The 26,798-nt window shown below is 41.5% G+C and overlaps 1 protein-coding gene across 2 annotated transcripts; it reads left to right on the forward strand.

The window, feature by feature from the left end:
- The first annotated feature begins 4,134 nt into the window (after positions 1–4,134).
- On the forward strand, positions 4,135–13,173 carry LOC106575375 (oocyte zinc finger protein XlCOF6-like). Of its 2 annotated transcripts, none has more exons than XM_045698938.1 (2): positions 4,135–5,040; positions 10,617–13,173. In XM_045698938.1, the coding sequence occupies exon 2, from the start codon at positions 10,626–10,628 to the stop codon at positions 12,387–12,389; it is 1,764 nt and encodes a 587-aa protein (XP_045554894.1). In that variant the 5' UTR covers positions 4,135–5,040; positions 10,617–10,625; the 3' UTR covers positions 12,390–13,173. The 2 variants fall into 2 exon arrangements, with proteins under 2 accessions (XP_045554894.1, XP_014007347.2); XM_014151872.2 differs by having other exon boundaries at positions 4,136–4,512.
- The last annotated feature ends 13,625 nt before the right edge of the window (positions 13,174–26,798 follow it).

Raw genomic sequence — 26,798 nt, forward strand, 5'->3', positions numbered from 1 at the left:
TCCTACCAAAAGGCCTTCCTGCGGGGATGGGGGGCTGGGATAAAATAAAAATAAATAGGACTAAACACACATCACAACAAGAGACAACGCTACATAAAGAGATACCTAAGACAACAACATAGCAAGGCAACTGCAACTTTTTAATTGTTTCAGATTATTTTGTGTCCAATAGAATTGAATGGTAAATAATGTAATGACAATCATGGATGACAAAGGGAAAATAGTCACGTCGTGGACACGTCTTGCTTCCGGACAAGCTAAACACCACCTTCGCCCGCTTTGAGGATAACACAGTGCCACCGATGCGGCCCGCTACCAAGGACTGTGGGCTCTCCTTCTCCGTGGCCGACATGAGTAAGACATTTAAGTGTGTTAACCCTCACAAGGCTGCCGGCCCAGACGGCATCCCTAGCCGCATCCTCAGAGCATGCGCAGACCAGCTGGCTGGAGTGTTTACGGACATATTCAATCTTCCTATCCAAGTCTGCTGTCCCCACTTGCTTCCAAATGTCCACCATTGTTCCTGTACCCAAGAAAGCAAAGGTAACTGAACTAAATGACTATCGCCCCGTAGCACTCACTTCTGTCATCTTGAAGTGCTTTGAGAGGCTATTTAAGGATCATATCACCTCCACCTTACCTGACACCCTAGACCCACTTACCGCCCCAATAGATCGCACTGCACACTGCCCTATCCCATCTGGACAAGAGGAATACCTATGTAAGGATGCTGTTCATTGACTATAGCTCAGCATTCAATACCATAGTGCCCTCCAAGCTCATCATTAAGCTCGGGGCCCTGGGTCTGAACCCTGCCCGGTGCAACTGAGTCCTGGACTTCCTGACGGGCCGCCCCCAGGTGGTGAAGTAGGAAACAACACCTCAACTTTGCTGATCCTCAACAGATGGGCCTCACAAGGGTGTGTGCTCAGCCCCCTCCTGTACTCCCTGTTCCCCCATGACTGTGTAGCCACACACGCTTCCAACTCAATCATCAAGTTTACAGACAACACAACAATAGTAGTCCTGATTACCAACATTGACGAGACAGCCCACAGGGAGGAGGTGAGGGCCCTGGCGGAGTGGTGCCTCTCACTCAACGTCAACAAAACAAAGGAGCTGATCGTGGACTTCAGGAAACAGCAGATGGAGCATGCCCCTATCCACATCGATGGGACCTCAGTGGAGAAAGTGGAAAGCTTCAAGTTCCTCGGCGTACACATCACTGACGATCTGAAATTATCCACACAGACAGTGTGGTGAAGGCAGCGCAGCAGCACCTCTTCAAACTCAGGAGGCTGAAGAAAGTTGGCTTGGCACCTAAAACCCTCAAACATTTACAGATGCACAATCGAGAGCATCCTGTCGGGCTGTATCACCGCCTGGTACGGCAACTGCACCGCCCACAACCACAGGGTTCTCCAGTGGGTGGTGCGGACTGCCCAGCGCATCACCGGGGGCAAAATACTAGCCCTCCAGGACACTTACAGCACCCAATGTCACAGGAAGGCCAAAAAGATCAACAACATCAACCACCCGAGCCATGGCATGTTCACTCCGCTATCATCCAGAAAGCAAGGTCAGTAAAGGTGCATCAAAGCTGAGACTAAAAAACACCTATCTCAAGGCTGTCAGACTGTTAAATAACCATCACTAGCTGGCTGCACCTTAGAGGCTGCTGCCCCATATAGACTTGGAATCACTGGCCACTTTAATAATGGAACACTAGTCACTTTTTATATAATGTTTAAATAATGTTTACAATACTGCTTTACTCATCTCATATGTACACTACCATTCAAAAGTTTGGGGTCACTTAGAAATGTCCTTGTTTTTGAAAGAAAAGCACATTTTTTGTCTATTAAAATAACATCAAATTGATCAGAAATACAGTGTAGACATAGTTAATGCTGGAAATGGCAGCATTTTATGGAATATCTACATGGGTGTAGAGGCCCATTATCAGCAACCATCACTCCTGTGTTCCAATGGCACGTTGTTAGCTAATCCAAGTTGATCATTTTAAAAGGCTAATTGATCATTAGAAAACCCTTTTGCAATTATGTTAGCACAGCTGATTTTAAAGAACCAATAAAACTGGCCTTCTTTAGACTAGGTGAGTATCTGGAACATCAGCATTTGTGTGTTCGATTACAGGCTCAAAATGGCCAGAAACAAATAACTTTCTTCTGAAACTCGTCAGTCTATTCTTGTTCTGAGAAATGAAGGCTATTCCATACCAGAAACTGAAGATCTCGTACAACGCTGTGTACTACTCCCTTCACAGAACAGCAGAAACGGGCTCTAACCAGGATAGAAAGAGAAGTGGGAGGCCCCGGTGCACAACCGAGCAAGAGGACAAGTACATTAGTGTCTAGTTTGAAAAACAGACGCTTCACAAGTCCTCAACTGGCAGCTTCATTAAATTGTACCCGCAAAACACCAGTCTCAACGTCAACAATGAAGAGGCGACTCCAGGATGCTGGCCTTCTAGGCAGAGTTGCAAAGAAAAAGCCGTATCTGACTGGCCAATAAAAGATTTAAGATGGGTAAAAGAACACAGAAACTAGACAGAGGAACTCTGCCTAGAAGGCCAGCATCCCAGAGTCGCCTCTTCACTTCACTGTAGCAACCTCATGATGGGTACAGGGAATTTTTCAAGTATCATGTAGTAGTCTAAACCTATCGACCTTACATTGAGCTGGGTGAATGGAATATGAATGACTGTCATCCAATATGCTGTAATAGAAATAAGGCCATGATCATAATTGTATTATCCTCCCTCATCTTAAACGGCACCAACCGCCACAGACTTTAGTTCAATGTCTAGTTGTGATTTACATTTGGTTGAGTTGTCAACTGTGAATGTGAATTCAATGTGAAATCAACAAAACATTTCACCATGTCATTGATTTAGGTTAAAAGTTGGGTGAAAAATGACAATGCCCTTCAGTTGTTTTACTTTTTTCAAATGCAGTCAGTTTTCCACGGTGAGTCAATGTCATCACATTTTTGGGGTTGAAATAATGTGGAAACAAAGTTGATTCAACCAGTTTGCGCCCAGTGGGATAGTACAGCTGGTGTACCTTGATAAGAAACCCTGTCTACAAGTGAGGCAGTTTCAGGGTTGATGGCTGACCCATTCTATTTTTATGGGTGGCTGACCCAGGTAAAAACCAGGGAGTAGCCTGGTGTAGGTTCCTTGGGAAAGTCAGACCCACACAGACGTTAAACGGGTGTCCCATGGCGCTTTTCATAACAGTAGGGGTGTTAACCCCCAGTGTCCTGGCTAAATTCCCAATCTGGCCCTCATCCCATCATGACCACCTAATCATCCCCAGCTTCTAATTCCCCCTTCCTCTCCCCTGTAACTATTCCCAGTTTTTGTTAAAAAAAAAAATATTTAACTTTTATTTAGACAGGGGGGGTCACCATTGAGACCAGGGTCTCATTCTCAAGGGAGCCCTGTGAACCTGAACACACAATTCAGTACAATATAAAGCAAAATAACAACAACACAATACAATAAATACAACAAGATTAATCCAAACAAACACAATGATCACATCTCCCACAATTGATCTAAACTCTCCAATGGTGTCCAGCAAGTCCAGCTTCAAGGTGGCCTGAAGGCTATTCCATGAGCCGGGGGCATAAAAACTAAAAGCATTTTCCCCCAGCTCAGTGGAGACCTGTGGGACTTCCAGAACCAGCCAGTCCAGAGAACGGGTTGAACATTTCTGGATCTCCAATTAATATGTGAGCTGAGGTAGTGGGGGAGTCTCTGAAGAACAGCTTTATATACAAAACGTTGCCAATGCTGGGCCCTTCTGGTAGTCAGAGACTCCCAGCCAACAGAACTATACAAAATGCAGTGATGTGTGTGTGAAAATTGTCCCCAGTGATAAAACGCAGTGTTGAGTCATAGACTGAGTCTAAAGGTTTTAAAACAGAGGCTGCCACATGCATGTAGAATATATCACCATAATAAAGTACTGGGAGAAGCGTTGCTTGAACAATCTTCCTTCTTTCCAAAGTGAGGAAGGATGTATTTCTACAAAAGAAACCAATATTAATTCTCTGTTTTTTTCAATGTGTGTTTTAAAAAAGAGAGCTTATCGTCAATCAAAATCCCAAGTACTTATAATGGGGAACTTTGGACTCCCTTTAAATAAATCAGATTTGACCTCTCAGACAAGTCACATGATTTGTATCTGATTTCCTACAAAGGTGGTTTGAAATAGCCGATTCGAATTGGATATGCGAAAAAATAGGATTTAAGTCACTTCAAACTGCCAATGTGAACAAGGCTTGAGTCGTTTGCGGAATGCCACCTGCATCCACATATAAATTCATTTGTAAAAGTCTAACGAATGATCAAATAAGCCTCAGGTAATTCAACACTCTCTTAGACCTCCATACAAAAAAGGCTTATTTCGCGGGCATATGTTGGACGGAGTAAATCCTCTCGCTTCGCCTCTTCCTCGTCCATACTCCGCATTCAGACGTAAAGTATGCAAGCTTTTTATGACACTTCGATGTGCATGTGATTTGCATCCGGTCATGTAAAATTGTAATTATAGAGTGGCAATGACTGCAGAAAATAGTCAGCTAGATTCGTTCTCAATCAGTAGTTTAGCTAGCTAACCAGATAAGCTTGTTTTATAAACCTCAACACACTGCGTCTGGTTTCGAATAGCGAATCATACCGTGGGATAGATGTGCAGTAGCAACAAGGATCGTGTGAGATGGGCTTTAAAAAACATTATTTCACTTTGAATCAAAATCTAAGTGAAAGACAAGCAGACAAAACTGATGTGTATACAATAGCACAGCAGACTTCGTTGGTTTTCAGCTTCTGGTTTTATCCGCACCCCTTTCGTTTGGGATCCAAAACACAGAGAAAATGGCGGAATGTGAGGACGAAGCACTGCCCCAAACAATGTAGGAGAACCGAGATAAAGAGGAGCCCCAAGATACTGATGATTAAGCCAATCAAGATGCAAGACAACGCAAGTTGAGGAAAAGCTCATTGAAGAGGTAAGAAGGTACAAAAAGAAGACTACTACTAGGAACGTCGAACGTCCAGGCTGCTGCACACTGGTAGTAGTGGGGAGTCGACTCAAATAATCGATTATTCGGCTCCAATTGCTGCGTGTCAAGCATCGATTCCGCTAGGCATCACTCCTAAGATTCAGTATTTTTGCAACGCAGGAAACGGTTTTACTTATTCTACTATGAGAACCAGCTCTTGCGTCTTTCACAGCAAATAAATAAAGAGCAAGGCGGAGAGAGAGATGGAAGGGGCATAGGTCGGTATGTTTGCCAGTCAACTGTGCATCGGCAATCAAAAGATGTAGGCTATAGCAATGCTGTATTTCGCAATTTCTTCGCTTGCAATGTCTTGCGCAAGTTCACTAACGTAGAGGCTATCAATGAGTATGCTGAGCTATTCTACACACTACAGACCGAAGACCCAAACACACTAGAGAGAGGATCAGGGCAGGCAGAGGGACAGTCAGAACCGTGCATATAGGCTATATCTTGGTAATATGTATCTAGCAATGCCTCGTAAATTCACAAAGTATATTAAAATATACATTAGGCATTCAATGAGTACGACTAAGTTATTCTTCATAGTGCCAGTAAATTGAAGTTGAACATTGCCAAATGCATCAGTTTAATTATATCTAAATGTGCAATAAAAAGTATTGTCTAAAGCTTATGCAATGAAACCCTGGCTGGCGGTTGATGGCCTAGGTCGCTCCAACCCCAGTTGTAATTAACCTGACTTCAGTTTATCAACCACTATACTGAACAAAAAGCAACATGCAACAATTTCAAAGCTTTTGCTGAGTTAGTTCATATAAGGAAATCAGTCAATTGAAATAAATTAATTAGACCCTAATCAATGGATTTTACTGGGGCGCAGCCACGGGTGAGCCTGGGAGGACATAGGCCCAATCACTTGGGAGCCAGGCCCAGCCAATGAGAATTAGTTTCCCCCCACAAAAGGGCTTTATTACAGACAAAAATACTCCCCAACACCCTGCTCACCCTACCCTCAGACATTCCCGCAGGTGTCTGGCTAGACTGTAAACTCCTTCCAGACTCATATTAAATATCTCCAATACAAAATGTAAATCTAAAATCTGCTTCCTATTTTGCAACAAAGCCTCCTTCACTCATGCTGCCAAACATACCCTCGTAAAACTGACTATCCTACCGATCCTTGACTTTGGCGATGTCATTTACAAAATGGCCTCCAACACTATACTCAGGAAACTGGATGCAGTCTATCGCAGTGCCATCCGTTTTGTTACCAAAGCCCCACATACCACCCACCTGCGACCTGTATGCTCTCGTCGGCTGGCCCTCTCCGCATATTCGTCGCCAGACCCACTGGCTCCAGGTCATCTATAAGTCTTTGCTAGGTAAAGCTCCGCCTTATCTCAGCTCACTGGTCACCATAACAACACCCACCCATAGCACGCGCTCCAGTAGGTATATCTCACTGGTCATCCCCAAAGCCAACACCTCTTTTGGCCGCCTTTCCTTCCAGTTCTCTGCTGCCAGTGACTGGAACTAATTGCAAAAATTGCTGAAGTTGGAGACCGATATCGCCCTCACTAACTGTAAGCATCAGCTATCTGAGCAGCTTACTGATCGCTGCAGCTGTACACAGCCAATCTGTAAATGGCCCATCCAACTACCTACCTCATCCCCATATTGTTTTTATTTACTTTTTGTTTGCTCTTTTGCACACCATTATTTCTACTTGCACATCATCATCCGCACATCCATCACTCGTTAATTTGCTAAATTGTAATTACTTCGCTACTATGGCCTATTTACTGCCTTACCTCATGTCATTTGCACACACTGTATATAGACTTTTTCTATTGTGTTATTGACTGTACGTTTGTTTATTCCATGTGTAAATCTGTGTTTTTGTTTGTCGCTTTGCTTTATCTTGGCCAGGTCGCAGTTGTAAATGAGAACTTGTTCTCAACTGGTCCATCTGGTTAAATAAAATAAAAGGTGAAGAAGCCGGATGTGGAGGTCCTGGGCTGGTGTGATTACACGTGGTCTGCGGCTGTTAGATTACTTGTGGGATTGTTAGATTACTTGTTAGATATTACTGCACTGTCGGAACTAGAAGCACAAGCATTTTGCTACTCACGCGTTAACATCTGCTAACCATGTGTATGTGACCAATAAAATGTGATTTGATTTGAGGCCCGGTTGGACATACTGCTACATTTTCTAAAATGACGTTGGAGGTGGCTTATGGTAGAGAAATGAACATTGCATTCTCTAAACAGCTCTGGTGGACATTCCTGCAGTCATCTTTTCTCTCTCTGTGGATCTAACCCCAAGAAGTTCTGGAAACCGGTTAAAGACCTGGAGAATAAACCCTCCTCACATCTGCCCATGTCCCTTAATGTTGATGATGTGGTTGTTACTGACAAGAAGCACATGGCTGAGCTCTAATCACCACTTCATTAAACCAGGATTCCTGTTTGACTCAGCCATGCCTCCTTGCCCGTCCAACATTTCCTCATCTTCCACCCCTTCTAATGTGACTATCCCCGATGCATCGCCCTCTTTTTCCCCTGCTACAAAGTTTCTCTCTGCAGGCGGTCACTGAGTCCGAGGTGGTAAAAGAACTCCTTAAACTTGACCACAAAAAAACATTTGTGTCAGATGGATTAGACCCTTCTTTAAGGTTGCTGCCCCTATCATCGCCAAGCCTATATCCAACCTTTTTAACCTGTCTCTCCTCTCTGGGGAGGTTCCCATTGCTTGGAATAACGCCACGGTTCGTCCTTTATTTAAAGGGGGAGATTAAGCTAATCCTAGCTGTTATAAGCCTATTTATATTTTGCCCTGTTTATCAAAAGTGTTGGAAAAACTTCAATAATCAACTGACTGGCTTTCTTGATGTCTATAGTATTCACTCTGGTATGCGATCTGGTTTCCACTCAGGTTATGAATGTGTCACTGCAACCTTAAAGTTCCTCAATGATGTCACCATTGCCCTTGATTCTAAGCAATGTTGTGCTGCTATTTTTATTGACTTGGCCAAAGCTTTTGACACGGTAAACCATTCCATTCTTGTGGGTGGGCTAAGGAGTATTGGTGTCTCTGAGCGGTCTTTGGTCCTTTTTGCTAACTACCTATCTCAGAGTACAGTGTACAAAGTCAGAACATCTGTTGTCTCAACCACTGCCAGTCACCAAGGGAGTACCCCAAAGCTCTACCCTAGGCCCCATAATCTTCTCAATTTACATCAACAACATAGCTCAGGCAGTAGGAAGCTCTCCCATCCATTTATATGCAGACGATAGTCTTATATTCAGCTGGCCCCTCCCCAGATTTTGTGTTAAATGCTCTACAACAAAGCTTTCTTAGTGTCCAACAAGCTTTCCTTACCCTTAACCTTGTTCTGAACACCTCCAAAACAAAGGTCATGTGGTTTGGTAAGAAGAATGCCCATCTCCCCACAAGTGTGATTACTACCTCTGAGGGTTTAGAGCTTGAGGTAGTCACTGGAATGAGCTGCAACAAACACTCAAACGGGACAGTTCTCAATCTCTTCATTCAAAGACTCAAACATGGACACTCTTGCTGACAGTTGTGGCTGCTTTGGGTGATATATTGTTGTCTCTACCTTCTTTCCCTTTTTGCTGTTGTCTGTGCCCAATAATGTTTGTACCATGTTGTTGCTACCATGCTGTGTTGTCATGTGTAGCTGCCTTGCTATGTTTTCTTATGTGTTTCTTTATGTAGTGTTGTTTCTTTTGTCATGTGTGTTTTTGTCCTATATATATTTTTTTTAATATTTAAAATTATTTCCTGTCCCGCAGGAGTCCTTTTGCCTTTTGGTAGGCTGTCATTGTAAATAAGAATTTGTTCTTAACTGACTTGCATAGTTAAAGAAATTTAAAAAATCATGACAATTGCACACTCCCTCAATTTGAGACCTCTGTGGAATTGTGTTGTGCTACAAAACTGCACATTTTAGTGGCCTTTTATTGTCCCCAGCACAAGGTGGACCTGTGTAATAATCATGCTGTTTAATCAGCTTCTTGATATGCCACACCTGTCAGGTGGAGGGATTTTCTTGGCAAAGGATAAAATGCTCACTAACAGGGATGTAAACAAATTTTATTTCAGCTCATGAAACATGGGACCAACACTACATTTTGCGTTTATATTTGTGTTCAGCGAATGGGGTATGGTAGTCAACAACCTTAGTTCCACTTCTTTCAGTAAAAAACATTTGGCCCCTTGATAAAAAAAAAAATCGAGCTATGTTTGAATGCCACAGGATATCTGAACATCATTGCCAGTCAGGTGCATCCCTTCATTGTATCCATCTGCGAATAGATTGTTTTCTGCGGGATAATGCCCCATGCTACAAGGCTAGGATTGTCCAGGAATGGTTCCACGAACATGAATGAATCAAGCTTACTGCAATGGCCTGCCCGGTCACCAGATCTCAATCCAAGTGAGGATCTGTGGGATGAGATGGAATGAGCTATTCGGAGTAGAGATCCACTACCAGCCAACTTGACACAACTGTGGGAAGCATTGGAGTCAACACAGGCCAGCATCCCTATGGAAAGCTTTCGACAACTTGTAGAGTCCATGTCCCAACGAATTGAGGCTGTTCTGAGGGCAAAAGGGCGTGCAACTCCAATATTAGGAAGGTGTTCCTAATGTTTTGTACCCTCAGTGTGTATACGATGGTGTAAAGACAGACATAATGGAAAGTATATATGAATAGATAAGGTGTTTACAGCACTAGTTATAGAAGATGAGCCTTGGCTAGAATACGCATGCTATTGATTACAGTAGAACAAGCTAATCAAATCAAACTTAGAGTGGCCGCTTGGTAAATGTTATGTGTGCCGTTTTATAAGGTACTAATTTATCAAAATGTTAGCAACCAAGAGGGTGCACAATGTCACAACTCTTGGTTGCATCGAAGCTAGCAAAATATAAGTCATCTGAACACGTGTGACACGTATGTGGAGGTAGTCATTTTTATGTTTGGTCTTCAAAATATCCCAACTTATTTCTGCAGGTATTGATGATGATTTTGGACGTTTATAAATCGGTGTTTTGACACTGGGCTATAAATCTAAAATCGATGACAACCGTATCAATGTCAACTTATGTTTTAGGAATATAAATGATACGTTTAACATTATTTTCAATATGATTCTACTTAATGTTGTAAAAACTACTGAATGAGCCCTACAACTTGCTTTGATTTATAGATTTCAAAAAAAAATGTTTTGTGAAAATACATTTCTCAACTTATACTGTCAATGAACTTTCTCTAACCTAGATCACTAGTCTATGGTAATGACAAACAAATCATTATCATGTTGATACTGTTAGGTCTAATCATATGAAATACCTAACTACTACTGTAAAATAACCTAAGTTATTTGTTTAGCTATTTATTGTAATAGCTATCTATTCTAATTTGGACTTCAACTGTATCAAAGTAGGCTATTTTATGTATTACAAAATGAATGTTGTTTGAGAGAACAGAGACGATAGGCCTACTAGTAATTATGCTATTTTAAATGTATTTCCAGGCAGAGGAGATGGACACCTCAGAAGACCTGCAAGATGACAACCTGATCAAGCGGGAACACTTCCACAGTTCTAATAATGAACAGCAAGATGGACATTTGGCAGTTAGGAGGAATGTAATACTAGAACGAACTAAATTCAACCAAAGACAACAAGAAGCAGGAGAGACAGCTGATGATTTTATCACTGCACTTCATTGTTTGTCAGAACATTGTGGTTATGGAGCTCTGCTCAGTGAGATGATAAGAGACAGACTAGTCGCAGGCTTATATGACAGAAGACTGTCCAAGCAATTACAAATGGACCCAGAAATAACACTGGATAAAGCTGTCACACGCATTCGTCAAACTGAACTTGTGAAAAAGCCACAGGACCTGCCGGAGAATAGCTTCAAAGTTGCCAGCAGTGCAGCAAATGTAGACGGTGTGCTTTCACATAGCAAACAGCAATGCCCAGCCAATACCCAGTGCCAATCAGAGAAGAAGAAGAAGCAAAACTCAGAAAGACCACAACCTCAAACAACGCAGGAGAATGGAGAGGAGCCCCTAGATACTGATGACTCTGATGAGTGGATCGAGGGTTTCAGTCCTGGAGGAGAGAAGCCACACTACTGCTCCGACTGCAGTAAGAGCTTTAGAAAAGTGAGGGATCTTATAAGACACCAGCGATCACATACTGGAGAGAAGCCTCACCACTGCACTGTTTGCGACAGAAGTTTTGCTCAATTAGATAAGCTTAAATTACACACAAAAATGCATATGAAAGAGAAACATGTCACACAGACGGAAGAAACTAAACTGAAGGTAGACCGTGTGCACACACAGCAAAGAACCGCCAGCAGAGCCAGGAAGAAGAGTAAAATGCGTGCAGGAACACCAGGTAAAATAGTCCAGTCACAGCCAGGAAAAGAATTGTCTTGTAAAAGTTCAATTAGAAAGAATCAACACTCAGAAAAACTGCAACCCCAAACAACGCAGGAGAATGAAGAGGATCCTGAAGATACTTCTGATGACTGGACCGAGAGTTTCAGTACTGTAGAGAAGCCATACATCTGCTCCGACTGTGGTAAGAGCTTCAAACAAGCGAATCGTCTTATAAGACATCAGCGAACACATACAGGAGAGAAGCCTTACGACTGCCCTGACTGTGAAAAAAGTTTTGCTCGATTAGATAATCTTAAATTACACCAAAAAACACATATGAAGGAGGAATGTAATTTCCACTGCTCTGACTGTTTGAAAAGCTTTGTCCGACTGAAGCAGCTTGAAAAACATCAGCTAACACACAAAAAAAGTTTTGAAAGACACAGAACTCATTTGAGCAAAAGAAAACAATTTCTCTGCACAATTTGCGGGAAGGAGTGTCGCAACATGAAAATACACATGCGAATACACACTGGAGAGACACCGTATCACTGCACTGAGTGTGGGAAGAGTTTTCCATATACAAAATCGTACCAAAGACACATACTAACACATAATACCTCTGGAGAAAGAGAAACCTATCCTTGTTTGGAATGTGGAAAGTGTTTTACTCGCAGAGATGGCATGTTGAGACACGTGAGAAGGATTCATACTGGAGAGAGAAATCATCAGTGCAAAGACTGTGGAAAGCGATTCTTTCGAAAAGAGACACTGAAGAGACACATGCTAGTTCACACTGGAGAGAAACCATACCAATGCTCTATCTGTGGTCAACGCTTTTCCCAAGATGGAGACAGAAAACGCCACGAGAAGAGGCACTACTCTGGTGTCTCAAATTTCCTCAATCTATAATGCAGAAGTGGTGCAGGTACAGTAGCCTAGCGGTTAAAAGCATTGGGCCAGTAACCGAAAGGCTGCTGGTTCAAATCCCCAAACTTACTAGGTGAAGAATCTGTCGGTGTCCTTGAGTCAGGCACTTAATCCTAATTGCTCCTGTAAGTCGCCTTGAATAAGAGTGCTAAATGACTAAAATGTCATGTAAAATGTGTTTGGCATTGCAGGAAGTGGGAACCTACCTAATCACTGTGACTTGATAATCTAATAATCTGTTAACTACAATGTTGGTGGCCTGGAATTGGCACCACAGACTGTTGAAGAGACTCACAGACAGACTGTTGCTGATACAAGACTGAGTATTACTGTCTTCATAGCAGTATTTTTTTTTTTTCAAAAGTTGGTTATTTTAAATCAAGGGTTGTAATCGGTTCAGCGAACCGGACTTAAAATATGGAAAATAACTACATTATTTGAGTAACACTAACTGAAAACTAAAGTGATCTATACTGTTCCGGAACAGAACCATTATTTTAAAAGCATGGGAACCGATTAATAACATTATTTTACGTTTTCCAGTCCCACAAAAATCGTAAACAAAGTGCATATGCAAAGCCCTCACTCTGTCACTCAGAAACTTATTCCAGCGTCTGCCTGCCAGCTGGAAGTCTTTGCCAGTGGGTGTGCGTGTGTTTTGGATACCCTCCCCTCTGAAACATAGGTTACTGTAGCCTACTGATGACGTAACGAGTGTAATTCAGAAAATAGGCAGAGCTGTTTAATAAAATTATGGATTGACATATTTAATTGGTCGGAACAGTGGAGGGAAAAAAAAGTAATGTTCAGAACGAAATTATTGGAAAATAATTTCATTTCCGATATATATATATATATATATATATATATATATATATATATATGTATATGTATATATATGTGTATATGTATATATATGTGTATATATATATATATATATATATATATGTGTATATATATATGTATATGTATGTATGTTTTTTTAAACGGTATTTGAATATTTTGTTTCAACAAAAGTATACTACCAATAGCAGTCATTATTGAACGATGGTGGTTCAGTTACTTCATATTGTGTTAATGTTTATATTGTTTTGATTATCAAGTGGACCGTAAGCTAGTTTAAAAACAAGTCAATGAAAGGTTCACAGCTACAACCTTCAGTGAGTGTACCGGAGAATGATGCTGTCTACCGGTGTCGCTAACTAGCAAGCAGGACTCCCGTACACAGCAGGCCAGCTGAGATGCATGGGTGACCGGTGCACTATACTTCGCCCCAGCCTGTTGGGAACAGTTTTCTCGCAATTCTGTTAACGGCAGTGAGGGCAGGCGGGAGCCAAGGACACTTTTGGACTTTCTATACTCGGCATTCAGACAAAGTGAAAACGTCTGCAAGCACTTTACGACATTTCAACGTGCATGTGATTTTGCATATCCAATGTTTATTTTACCTTGGTCACCACCACACAGTTGCGCACACACACCATATAAGTATTTTTGTGCATAGGATGGACTTGTGGTTCTGAAAGGTAAGAACAAATAATGTTGTAAGCTATGCAATAGGAATATCTACACAGGAAAGAATGGCATAGCATCTATACAGGGCTATTTACATAACAGCATAAACATCTCGCAGAGAGCGAGATAACTAATTACTTAGGCGAGATTTATGGCACTCTGGTGGAGCTCTGATCTGTGTCTGGTGCCACAGAGTAATACATTTTACTGCGCATGCGGGAGCGCTGAGGACAGTCTGAAAGTTCGAGAATCTCTGGCCATGACTTAACACTAGCATGAACTATGAAAACGCAGCGGTAAAGTGCGCATACAGGCCATAGGATTTAACCAACTCTAAACAATAACATCTAATGTAAAACACATGCAATCAATGAAATACAAGCACTTATAAACGACATGGAGTATCTGAAATTTACATAAGCTGCAGCAGTACTATGCAGCTACAAATGTAACAATGTAATTACACAGGAGGTTGGTGGCACCTTAATTGGGGAGGACAGGCTTTTTGTAATGGCTGGAGTGGAATCAGTGGAATGGTATAAAATAAATCAAACACACGAGCTGTGTTCGAATACCCATACTGCATACTTAATGAGTATATACTACATACTATAAGTTAATTTTAGTATACTGTAAACGAACGGTATCGTTTCAGTTGAGCGTACTAGAACTTTGCCTGTCTACCAGAAGTTGATGCAGTTGCTATGCAATCTCTTGCTAGCTTGTTAGCATAACAAATTACTTGCTAACATTTTAAGAATAAGAGTAGATAGCCAGAATGAACAATGTCCATCGAAACGCACAATGACTATACTACTTAGCTAACAATGATGTGAATAATCAAGTCAATAAATGTTGGGTAGTTAGTTAATAATACTGCCTGGGAAGTTCGATGTATTAGTAGCCAACTAAGTTTAGGTTGCAAGCTAACATACTGGTACCTACTGCTGTAATCCTATGTGGTTCGTAAGGATAGCGTAGCTAACAAATTGTCAGCCAATATAATGTGTAACGTAACTTATTTGAAAAGTCATTACTTTATTACATTGCTCAACATTTTATTACATTTTTTCATAATTAAATAAATGAATTTGTATTTAGTACGACATCCGGGAACTTTTGGCATACTATGACCAATAAGCATACTATATACTCAATTCACATCACAAATAGTATGGTTAGTGCAGTTAGTATGAGTATTCGAACACAGCTACGGTTTCCATGTGTACAATGCCATTCCATTTTCTCCTTTGCGGACATTAAGAGCCGTCCTCCCCTCAGCAGCCTCCACCGAATTAGGCCTTTCAGTCAATCACCATAACATAGCATTAACCCTCTCTAGACAAGAAACCCCAGAACTCACTTATTGGATGCACAAACAATCTTCCTCATACACACTGATAACCCTGCCGGCATCCAAACTTGCGTCTTCATCTGCCGACAACGATTCAGATGACCATCCTACCCATGCTAGATTATGGAGACATCATTTATAGATCGGCAGGTAAGGGTGCTCTCGAGCGGCTAGATGTTCTTTACCATTCGGCCATCAGATTTGCTACCAATGCTCCATATAGGACACATCACTGCACTCTATAGTCTTCTGTAAACTGGTCATCTCTGTATACCCGTTGCGAGAGCCACTGGTTGATGCTTATTTATAAAACCCTCTTAGGCCTCACTCCCCCCTATCTGAGATATCTACTGCAGCTCCTCCACATACAACACCCGTTCTGCCAGTCACATTCTGTTAAAGGTCCCCAAAGCGCACACATTCCTGGGTCGCTCGCCTTTTCAGTTCGCTGCAGCTAGCGACTGGAACGAGCTGCAACAAACACTCAAACTGGACACTTTCATCTCAATCATGGACACTCTTACTGATAGTTGTGGCTGCTTTGAGTGATGTATTGTTGTCTCTATCTTGTTCTTTGTGCAGTTGTCTGTGCCCAACAATGTTTGTACCCTGTTCTGTGCTGCTACCATATGTTGTCTTAGGTCTCACATTTTGGGGAGTATTCAGAGGTGGAAACTTTCTGTGGGAATTAATACTATTTAAATGTAATGTTTTTTTTGCATTGGATATATTTACCATATCATATGGAGACAAACCTTTTACTGTATCATAAGTGCAAATGATTAAATCCTTCCAATAGAAAGAAAAAAAAAACTGGTTATGAATTGAACTTTAATTAAATGAGTTGACTCTTCACATGGGATGATTTCACTGAACATTGAATATTCCCCAATGATCCATCGCATCTCCCAAAAACATTTTCAACATGCATCTGTAAAATGATAGTCTAGAAACTAAAGCTTTGGTTGTCTTCCTCTCAGGCTTCCATGTCTTCTCCCTGGACCTCAATGTCCACCTCTTGAACATCAGACTCTGAGGCCTCATCTTCACTATCGCTTTCCAACCTTTTTGAGGATGGCTCGTTGTCAGGCTCAAAAAGCCTCAAATTTGCCCAGATGGCCACCAATGTTTCAACCCTTGTATTGGTCAGCCTGTTGGGTGCTTTGAGTGTTGTGTCTCAGTGTGCAAGATCTTGAGAATCAGCTCTACATGTGATGGAAGAGTGCACTGCACATGTGATAGAGGAATGCACTGTACATGCAGAGGGTTGCAATTCCATTGAATTGGGGATTGTTTAACCAAAATATGCCACAATACCTAGAATTACCTTATGTATATCCCACAAAAAAGGTTCACTGTTATAAGCTAACTTTAATGAATTTAAGCAAAATCCCCCAAATTCCTGGGCTTAACTTCCCATTGGAAAATTACCGGAAAGTTTCCGACTACTCTCTTCTCATGTGTGTTTTGTCCTATATTTTAATGTATTTATATTTTCAATCCCAACCCCCACAGGAGGCCTTTTGCCTTTTGGTAGGCCGTCATTGTAGATAAGAATTTGTTCTTAACTGACTTGCCTAGTTAAATAAAAATAGCCACTCCAGACATATTTCACTGGATGTATAAATGAAGCATCTGCTTGGGTTTCCACTCACTACCAAATATGGTAGTGAGGAAGCCCAGTGAACCGCAGTGGGAGAAGATGGAACGAGATGGATTTTGGCCGACATAATGCCAATTTTCTAATCGATTAAACATTTGATCTCCATACAATTTTATGTTCCCAAAACTAAAATGTTACGAACAGAGTATTACATTTTGTAGACTTTACCCTTTGCCAAAGTTGTAAAAAATAGCGTTGTTTAGGAGTGCAAAGGCGAATTGAGTTATTGCACACGCACACTTCAGAGTAGGTGTTCCCTAACAGAAATATGCACATGAATGCTAGAACGCACAAATAGGATCGTGCTTGGCTTTGCTATTTGCATGCCTGTTCTGCCCACTATGACTAATTTGTTCCGTTTGAAACGATGGGCTGGGATCGATCTTGGTTTAGTTATAAAAACTCTTTGGCCACGCTGTCCTGGAGCTGGCAAACTGTTGTGTATAGAAGAGCACTGCAGACTTCTTTGGTTTGCAGCCTCTGGTTTTACCTGCACTCCTTCCGTTGGGATACAAAACACACAGAAAATGGCAGAATTTGAGGAAGGACTGCCCCCAAAAATGCAGGAGAACCAAGATGAAGAGGAGCTCAAAGAAGATATTGATGAATCCTAAGCCAAGCAGGATGAAAAATGTTGCAAGTTTAGAAGAAACGCTAAATGAAGGTTCACAAATGTGTACAATACCTCATTGAAAGGCTACAAAGATTTCACCATGACCAACAATAGCTGGAAGGAGATTCTACTCTTAGAGTTTGGGCTAACACATTTGCTGGACGAAATAGAAGAATTTGAGATATACATTAGACTGAGAAAGAAAATGAAGGGGAAGAGTGGGGATGCATTAGGAATACAAACAAATACTCACTGTCCTGGCTGTCTGGCTTCATAAAATACAAGGAGACAGTGTCTAACTGTCCAAAGGTAAAGACCACTTCTACTGTAAATAAACCTTCTCTAGCCTAGATCACTACCCAGTGTGCAAAACCTGGTTGAAAATACTTAAATGACTTTTTATGATGTCTAATTCTGGTTGCAAACTGGTTAAAAATTAAGGTTTTTCATCTTTTTCTGACCACTATATGACCAGTTGGTCATAATTGTGACCACTATATATGCTATATTATGTACTGGTCATACTTAAGACCATCATAACTTGGTAATGACCACCTGACTACAGCTTATTACCTACTGTAAAAAATATTGCTGCGGATGAAGTTGGATATTGAAAACGTTGATTACATTTCTATTTGTTTCCATAGGCACCAATTCAAGTTTAAATTGGCAACATATTCGTACATTTTAAAATATATCAAGCAATGGCAAAAATAAATCTGAGCACAGAAGGTGATCTGGAGTGTAGTGGTCCTCTTGAAGAGTGCTGTGATTGGTCAGATCTGCAGTGAAGAGAATCAGCGCATTACAACTTTATCAATTTGAGATTAAAAAAGAAACAACATTCCTGAAGAAACATTGTAAACTCAGCTGGCTAAAAGTATTTCTTTCCATCCTACTAGTTGAAGTTTGTGGCAGTTATAGCTTAGAGATGTCTTTAAAAGAGCAACTTGCTCCTATACATACAGTTGAAGTCGGAAGTTTACATACACTTAGGTATGAGTCATTAAAACTCGTTTTTCAACCACTCCACAAATTTCTTGTTAACAAACTATAGTTTTGGCAAGTCGGTTAGGACATCTTTTTTTTCCAACAATTGTTTACAGACAGATTATTTCACTGTATCACAATTCCAGTGGGTCAGAAGTTTACATACACTAAGTTGACTGCCTTTAAACAGCTTGGAAAATTCCAGAAAATGATGTCATGGCTTTAGAAGCTGCTGATATGCTAATTGACATCATTTGAGTCAATTGGAGGTGTACTTTTGCAAAGGGTAAAGTCTACTTAGTCCACTCTATGACATATTCTAGAGAGAGCGAGAGTTGCACCCCTTCTGAAAAAACCTACACTCGATCCCTCCGATGTCAACAACTACAGACCAGTATCCCTTCTTTCTTTTCTCTCCAAAACTCTTGAACGTGCCGTCCTTGGCCAGCTCTCCTGCTATCTCTCTCTCTCAGAATGACCTTCTTGATCCTAATCAGTCAGGTTTCAAGACTGGGCATTCAACTGAGACTGCTCTTCTCTGTGTCAGGGAGGCTCTCCGCACTGCTAAAGCTAACTCTCTCTCCTCTGCTCTCATCCTTCTAGACCTATCTGCTGCCTTTGATACTGTGAACCATCAGATCCTCCTCTCCACCCTCTCCGAGTTGGGCATCTCCGGCGCGGCCCACGCTTGGATTGCGTCCTACCTGACAGGTCGCTCCTACCAGGTGGCGTGGCGAGAATCTGTCTCCGCACCATGCGCTCTCACCACTGGTGTCCCCCAGGGCTCTGTTCTAGGCCCTCTCCTATTCTCGCTATACACCAAGTCACTTGGCTCTGTCATATCCTCACATGGTCTCTCCTATCATTGCTATGCAGACGACACACAATTAATCTTCTCCTTTCCCCCCTTCTGATAACCAGGCGGCGAATCGCATCTCTGCATGTCTGTCAGACATATCAGTGTGGATGACGGATCACCAGCTCAAGCTGAACCTCGGCAAGACGGAGCTGCTCTTCCTCCCGGGGAAGGACTGCCCGTTCCATGATCTCGCCATCACGGTTGACAACTCCCTTGTGTCCTCCTCCCAGAGTGCTAAGAACCTTGGCGTGATCCTGGACAACACCCTGTCGTTCTCCACTAACATCAAGGCGGTGACCCGATCCTGTAGGTTCATGCTCTACAACATTCGCAGAGTACGACCCTGCCTCACACAGGAAGCGGCGCAGGTCCTAATCCAGGCACTTGTCATCTCCCGTCTGGATTACTGCAACTCGCTGTTGGCTGGGCTCCCTGCCTGTGCCATTAAACCCCTACAACTCATCCAGAACGCCGCAGCCCGTCTGGTGTTCAACCTTCCCAAGTTCTCTCACGTCACCCCGCTCCTCCGCTCTCTCCACTGGCTTCCAGTTGAAGCTCGCATCCGCTACAAGACCATGGTGATTGCCTACGGAGCTGTGAAGGGAACGGCACCTCCATACCTTCAGGCTCTGATCAGGCCCTACACCCAAACAAGGGCACTGCGTTCATCCACCACTGGCCTGCTGGCCCCCCTACCTCTGAGGAAGCACAGTTCCCGCTCAGCCCAGTCAAAACTGTTCGCTGCTCTGGCACCCCAATGGTGGAACAAGCTCCCTCACGACGCCAGGACAGCGGAGTCAATCACCACCTTCCGGAGACACCTGAAACCCCACCTCTTTAAGGAATACCTAGGATAGGATAAAGTAATCCTTCTAACCCCCCCCCTTAAAAGATTTAGATGCACTATTGTAAAGTGGTTGTTCCACTGGATATCATAAGGTGAATGCACCATTTTGTAAGTCGCTCTGGATAAGAGCGTCTGCTAAATGACTTAAATGTAATGTAAAATGTAATATTATAGTTTTTGGAACAGAAAACTGTATTGAGATCAAATCTTTAATTGATGAGAACATTTGCAAAATGTCAGCCAAAATCCTGATATTTCCAGGTTCAGACCCCTAGATGGTACTATTTCTGCTATTAGGTGAATATAAAAAATAATGTTAAAGGAATAATTCACCCAAATTACAAAATGACATTGGTTTTCTTCCCATGTAAGCAGTCTATGGACCAGGTATGACAGCAACCAATGCTTTGGTTTTGTTTACCTGGCCAATGTTTCAAATGCTATGTTTTTTGCATTAGGTGCACAAATCCAATGCAAGTCAATTGTACCTATGTTAGAATTTTTGCGCTTCATATGCAAATCATCTATTATTATAAAATGGATCGATTAGGGGGAAAAGTATAAGGCTGTAACGTCACAAAATGTGGAAAAAGTAAAGGGGTTTGAATACTTTCCGAATGCACTGTATATTAGCATTTTCAGTCTTTGTGTCCAAATACTCATTAAGTATCTAAAAATTGATTGTGTTACAGCCTTATTATAAAATGGATCGATTAGGGGGAAAAGTATAAGGCTGTAACATTGACTTGCATAGGATTTGTGCCACATTTTTTTTGGGGTGCTTAGAAGTTAGCATTTCAAACAGTGGCCAACAAAACCAAATCATGAGGGGGAATTCTCTAATAGCATGAACAGCACCATCTAGTGGTCAGAACATGGTAATATCAGGATGTTGGATGGGACATAAACCTAACAACTTCAATGACTAATTTCTCTGAATGGGGAAAAAACATCACCAAATTCACTGAGAATACATGACATACTGTAGGATGACAAAACAATACTCTGATCCGCAGATCTAATACTAGTTGTCAGACAGAGAGAACCTATACTATATAATTGTTGTTTGAGTGGGATTGGCATGGGGTGTGGTGGGTTCATGGGGGGCTTTTGACAATTTCTTTGGATTCCTCATGTCTTGCTCATTGTTCTAAAAATGTTGGTCCAAATTGGAAGTTAGCCACTATATTTATTGAATATGATATAAATCCCACAAATTTAAAATGGCCCATTTGAGTGCAATCAATTAGCTTAATTTCTCAGATCAAATTATATTCCAACAAAATAATGTTGCAGGAATCCTAATCTTATCCGTTTCTAACAACAGAAATTATTTTAGAACAATCTTTAGATGGTGGATGTCAAACCTCTTTCTTGTGCTTTTTGAGGTGGAACGACCCTGGAGTATTCGCCAGAGAGCTAATGTTAGCTAGCAAATCTTTCCTTGGTGTTCTTCTCCCCAACAAACCACAGCTTTATGTACAAAAGTAAAACAAGAATGCAGGAGAACAGGGACTACTACTTAGCAATCAAATCTTAAAAAAATATTGTGTACATTTTGAGAAACTGTTGTTGTTTTCCAGCTTTGTTGTGTAGCCTACCGGGTGCTCTGTCCTTGTGGCGTTCTGCATTAGCATTGAATAGCCCCCGCGATATGCAACTTTTCAGGGAAGTTAGGAACCAATATACACAGGCAGTTAGGATAGCAAAGGCGAGCTTTTTAACACAGAAATGTGCATCCTGTAGCACAAACTCCCAAAAGTTCTGGGACACTGTAAAGTCCATGGAGAATAAGAGCACCTCCTCCCAGCTGCCCACTGCACTGAGGCTAGGAAACACTGTCACCACCGATAAATCCACGATAATTGAGAATTTCAATAACCATTTTTCTACGGCTGGGCATGCTTTCCACCTGGTTACCCCTACCCCAGTCAACAGCCCTGCACCCCCCACAGCAACTTGCCCAAGCCTCCCCCATTTCTCTTTCAACAAATTCAGATAGCTGATGTTCTGAAAGAGCTGCAAAATCTGGACCCCTACGAATCAGCTGGGCTAGACAATCTGGACCCTGTCTTTCTAAAATTATCCTCCGAAATTGTTGCAACCCCTATTACTAACCTGTTCAACCTCTCTTTTGTATCGTCTGAGATCCCCAAAGATTGGAAAGCTGCCGCGGTCATCCCCCTCTTCAAAGGGGGAGACACTCTAGACCCAAACCGCTATAGACCTATATCTATATCGTTTAGGACCATGCTCAAGGTCCTAAACGATATCATAACCGCCATCGATAAGAGACAATACTGTGCAGCTGTATTCATCGACCTGTTCAAGGCTTTCGACTCTGTCAATCACCACATTCTTATCAGCAAACTCAACAACCTTGGTTTCTCAAATGACTGCCTCGCCTGGTTCACCAACTACTTCTCCGATAGAGTTCAGTATGTCAAATCGGAGGGCCTGTTGTCCGGACCTCTGGCGGTCTCTATGGGGGTGCCACAGGGTTCAATTCTCGGGCCGATGCTTTTCTCAGTATATATCAATGATGTCGCTCTTGCTGCTGGTGACTCTCTGATCCACCTCTACGCAGATGACACCATTCTGTATACTTCTGGCCCTTCTTTGGACACTGTGTTAACTAACCTGTATGCTCTCGTTGGCTGACCCTCGCTTCATATTCGTCGCCAAACTCACTGGCTCCAGGTCATCTATAAGTCTTTGATAGGTAAAGCCCCGCCTTAGCTCACTGGTCACCATAGCAGCACCCACCCGTAGCACGCGCTCCAGCAGGTATATTTCACTGGTCACCCCCAAAGCCAATTCCTCCTTCGGCCGCCTTTCCTTCCAGTTCTCTGCTGCCAATGACTGGAATGAACTGCAAAAATCATTGAAGCTGGATACTCATATCTTGCTCACTAGCTTTAAGCACCAGCTGTCAGAGCAGGTCATAGATCACTGCACCTGTACATAGCCCATCTGTAATTAGTCCATCCTACTACCTCATCCCCATACTGTTATCTATTTCATTTATTTTGCTCCTTTGCACCCCGGTATGTCTACGTGTACACTCATTTTCTACACATCTTTCACTCCAGTGTTTAATTGCTATATTGTAATTATTTTGCCACTATGGCCTATTAATTGCCTTACCTCAGTTATCCTACCTCATTTGCACACGCTGTATATAGACTTTTTCTATTGTATTATTGACTGTATGTTTGTTTATTCCATGTGTAACTCTGTGTTGTTTGTGTTGCACTGCTTTGCTTTATCTTGGCCAGGTCGCAGTTGTAAATGAGAACTTGTTCTCAACTAGCCTACCTAGTTAAATAAAGGTGAAATGAATAAAATAAAAAAAGGCTGTATGGAATGTTGACGCTCAAGAAATGCACTCGAGCAACCAGGCTGCCTGCGTACATAATCTATTTCTGCACACGAGGCACAGATTCCAATTCAAGTTTTAGCTAGAACTGATATGACTACCTCGTTATTTAGCTACTGAAATGTAAATAAAATTACTGCACGCATAATGTTAATTGCTTTTAAGCTTTAAGGGAAAATAGAAAAGTCATATTTTCAGGGTCAAATTCAGGTGCAATAATTTTGACTAATTCTTGATGGAAATAAATGCAATTTAAAAATAGTGTTTTGTAAATCCTGGTGGATTGAAGTAGGATATTGAAATAAAATACCTAGGCCTTTGTGTTATTTATGAAATTCTGAAAACAATTTTAATTAGTCATAATGGAACATTGAAATTGCATTCAGTGAAACAGAACAAATGTTTTGCACAATAAAAACTGTGCAATTAGCCAACACAGACAACATATTATCATTAGAAGCCAACACACACAGCAAAAGCGACCAGATACAGTGCATTCAGAAAGTATTCAGACCCCTTGACTGTTCCACATTTTGTTACGTTACAGCCTTATTCTTAAATGGATAAAAAAAAAAATCCTCATCGTTCTACACACGATAGCCCATAATTACAAAGCAAAAACATGATGGGGAATAATAAAAATAAATAAAACAATTTTGAATAAGGCTGTATCATAACAAAATGAGAAAAAAAAAGACAAGGAGTCTGAATACTTTCCGAATGCACTGTATCATTAATTAAACAACCATTATCTCATTGTACTGCATTTTAATGTCAGTGCATTCCTGTAAGGGTGTCCTGTATTATTGTGGATGTTTATCTTGCATGCTGGTAGCCTAGAACAAATGTTATGGAAGTGAATGTGCACTTTTCAATTGGGTGGACTGCAACTATGAAAAACACTGCCATAGCCTGTCGTAAAAGCAAAAGCATTTATAGCATCAGAGATTCTCTAAATTAGGGACCACTGTCTGATAGCTATAGGTCTCAAATGGAATAGGCCCAAGCCCAGCACGTTGACTGGGTAGAGTATGCTGTTGTTTGCCAACTGTGCTAAACTGAATCATGCAAACCCTGCTGAAAACAAACATTTACTCTAATTGTATTAATTGTAATGGCTCTAATGCTCTTATATCCAATGGGTGCATGGCCCACAAACACTATGCACATGTTTATATAGATTGGTGTCTATTACTTTAGTAGCATTTAGATAACTGGATTGTAGTTCAATCAGATTTCAATCAAAAACAAGATATAATCCAAAATAAGACTTTTTTTAATGACATCAAAAAGATTTAAACCAGAAAAAGACATCTTTATCATGTCGTATGCCCACTTATGCTATAGTAATGTCTAGACCTAATGACAGACAATAAATCATCATCATGTTGTGTGGGGATGCAGCATCAGTAATACAACCAGAAATACTCACCACACTGTCCTGGCTGTCTGGCTTCATTAAACACAAGGAGACGAAGTCAGACTATCCACAGGTAAAGATACTACTTCTACTGTCAATGAACCTTCTCTAACCTAGATCACTAGTCTATGGTGATCTCTGGGCCTAATGACAAACAAATCATCATTACCATGTTGATACTGCTAGGTATTTCACATGATTAGACCTAGCTACTACTGTAAAGATGTGAAGACCCTAAGTTATTTGTTTAGGTATTGGGCATACTAGTAATTATGCTATTTTAAATGTTTTTCCAGGCAGAGGAGATGGACACCTCAGAAGACCTGCAAGATGACAACCTGATCAAGCAGGAACACTTCCACAGTTCTAATAATGAACAGCAAGATGGACATTTGGCAGTTAGGAGGAATGTAATACTAGAACGAACTAAATTCAACCAAAGACAACAAGAAGCAGGAGAGACAGCTGATGATTTTATCACTGCACTTCATTGTTTGTCAGAACATTGTGGTTATGGAGCTCTGCTCAGTGAGATGATAAGAGACAGACTAGTCGCAGGCTTACTTGACAGAAGACTGTCCAAGCAATTACAAATGGGTCCAGAACTCACACTGGATAAAGCTTAAGTCACACGCATTCATCAAACTGAACTTGTAAAAAAGCAACAGGACCTGCCAGAGCATAACTTCAAAGCTACCAGCAGTGCATCCAATGTAGACTGGCTGCTCACACAGCAGAGAACATTCAGCAAAGTCAGAGAGAGTAAAAGGCAGCAGAGTAAAATACGAGCTAGAGCTCCCAGAATGAGAACACCATCACATAGTAAAACAATGCAGGAGAAGGAAGAGGAGCCCCTAGATACTGATGACTCTGATGATTGGATCGAGGGTTTCAGCCCTGGAGGAGAGAAGCCTCACTACTGCTCCGACTGCAGTAAGAGCTTTAGAAAAGGGAGGGATCTTATAAGACACCAGCGAACACATACAGGAGAGAAGCTGTTTGTGAACAAAGGTTTTCTCGATTAGATAAACTTAAATTACACAAAACAATACATATTAAAGAGGAACATATTGTCACACAGAACCATCGAACTGAACTAAATGTAGACTGTGCGCACACAGCAGAGAACAGCAAGACAAGGCAGGCAGAAGAGTAACATGCGAGCTAGAACACCAGGGAGACCTTTTTTTTCAGTTCAGTTTGCTCGATTAGATCATCTTAAATTACACCAAAAAACACATATGAAGGAGGAACGTAATTTCCACTGCTCTGACTGTGTGAAAAGCTTTGTCCGATTGAAGCAGCTTGAAAAACATCAGCTAACACACAAGAAAAGTTTAAAAGACACCGGAGAACACATTTGAGCAAAATACAAAAATGTCTCTGCACAATATGCGGGAAGGAGTGTCGCAACATGAAAACACACATGCGAGTACACACTGGAGAGAAACCATATCACTGCACTGAGTGTGGGAAGAGTTTTCCATACATAAAATCGTACCAAAGACAAAAACTAACACATAATACCTCTGGAGAAGAGCAACCTATCCTTGTATGGAATGCTCAGACTTTTACTCGCAGAGATGGCACTGTGAGACATGGAGAGAGAAGAGAGAAATCATCATTGCAGATACTGTGGAAACCGATTCTCTTGAAAACATACTCTGAAGATACATATGCTAGTTCACACTGGAGAGAAACCATACCAATGCTCTGTGGGCGACAGTAATAGACTGCATCCAATTTGGTGA

Source organism: Salmo salar, chromosome ssa17 (genome assembly GCF_905237065.1).
Source record: "Salmo salar chromosome ssa17, Ssal_v3.1, whole genome shotgun sequence".
NCBI classification, from domain to species: Eukaryota; Metazoa; Chordata; class Actinopteri; order Salmoniformes; family Salmonidae; genus Salmo; species Salmo salar.

Coding starts and splice junctions, on each gene's coding strand:
- LOC106575375 (XM_014151872.2), top strand. CDS start 4,447: ATGTTGGACGGAGTAAATCCTCTCGCTTCGCCTCTTCCTCGTCCATAC. Junction 4,513..10,616: donor ACTCCGCATTCAGACGTAAA/GTATGCAAGCTT, acceptor ATGTATTTCCAG/GCAGAGGAGATGGACACCTC.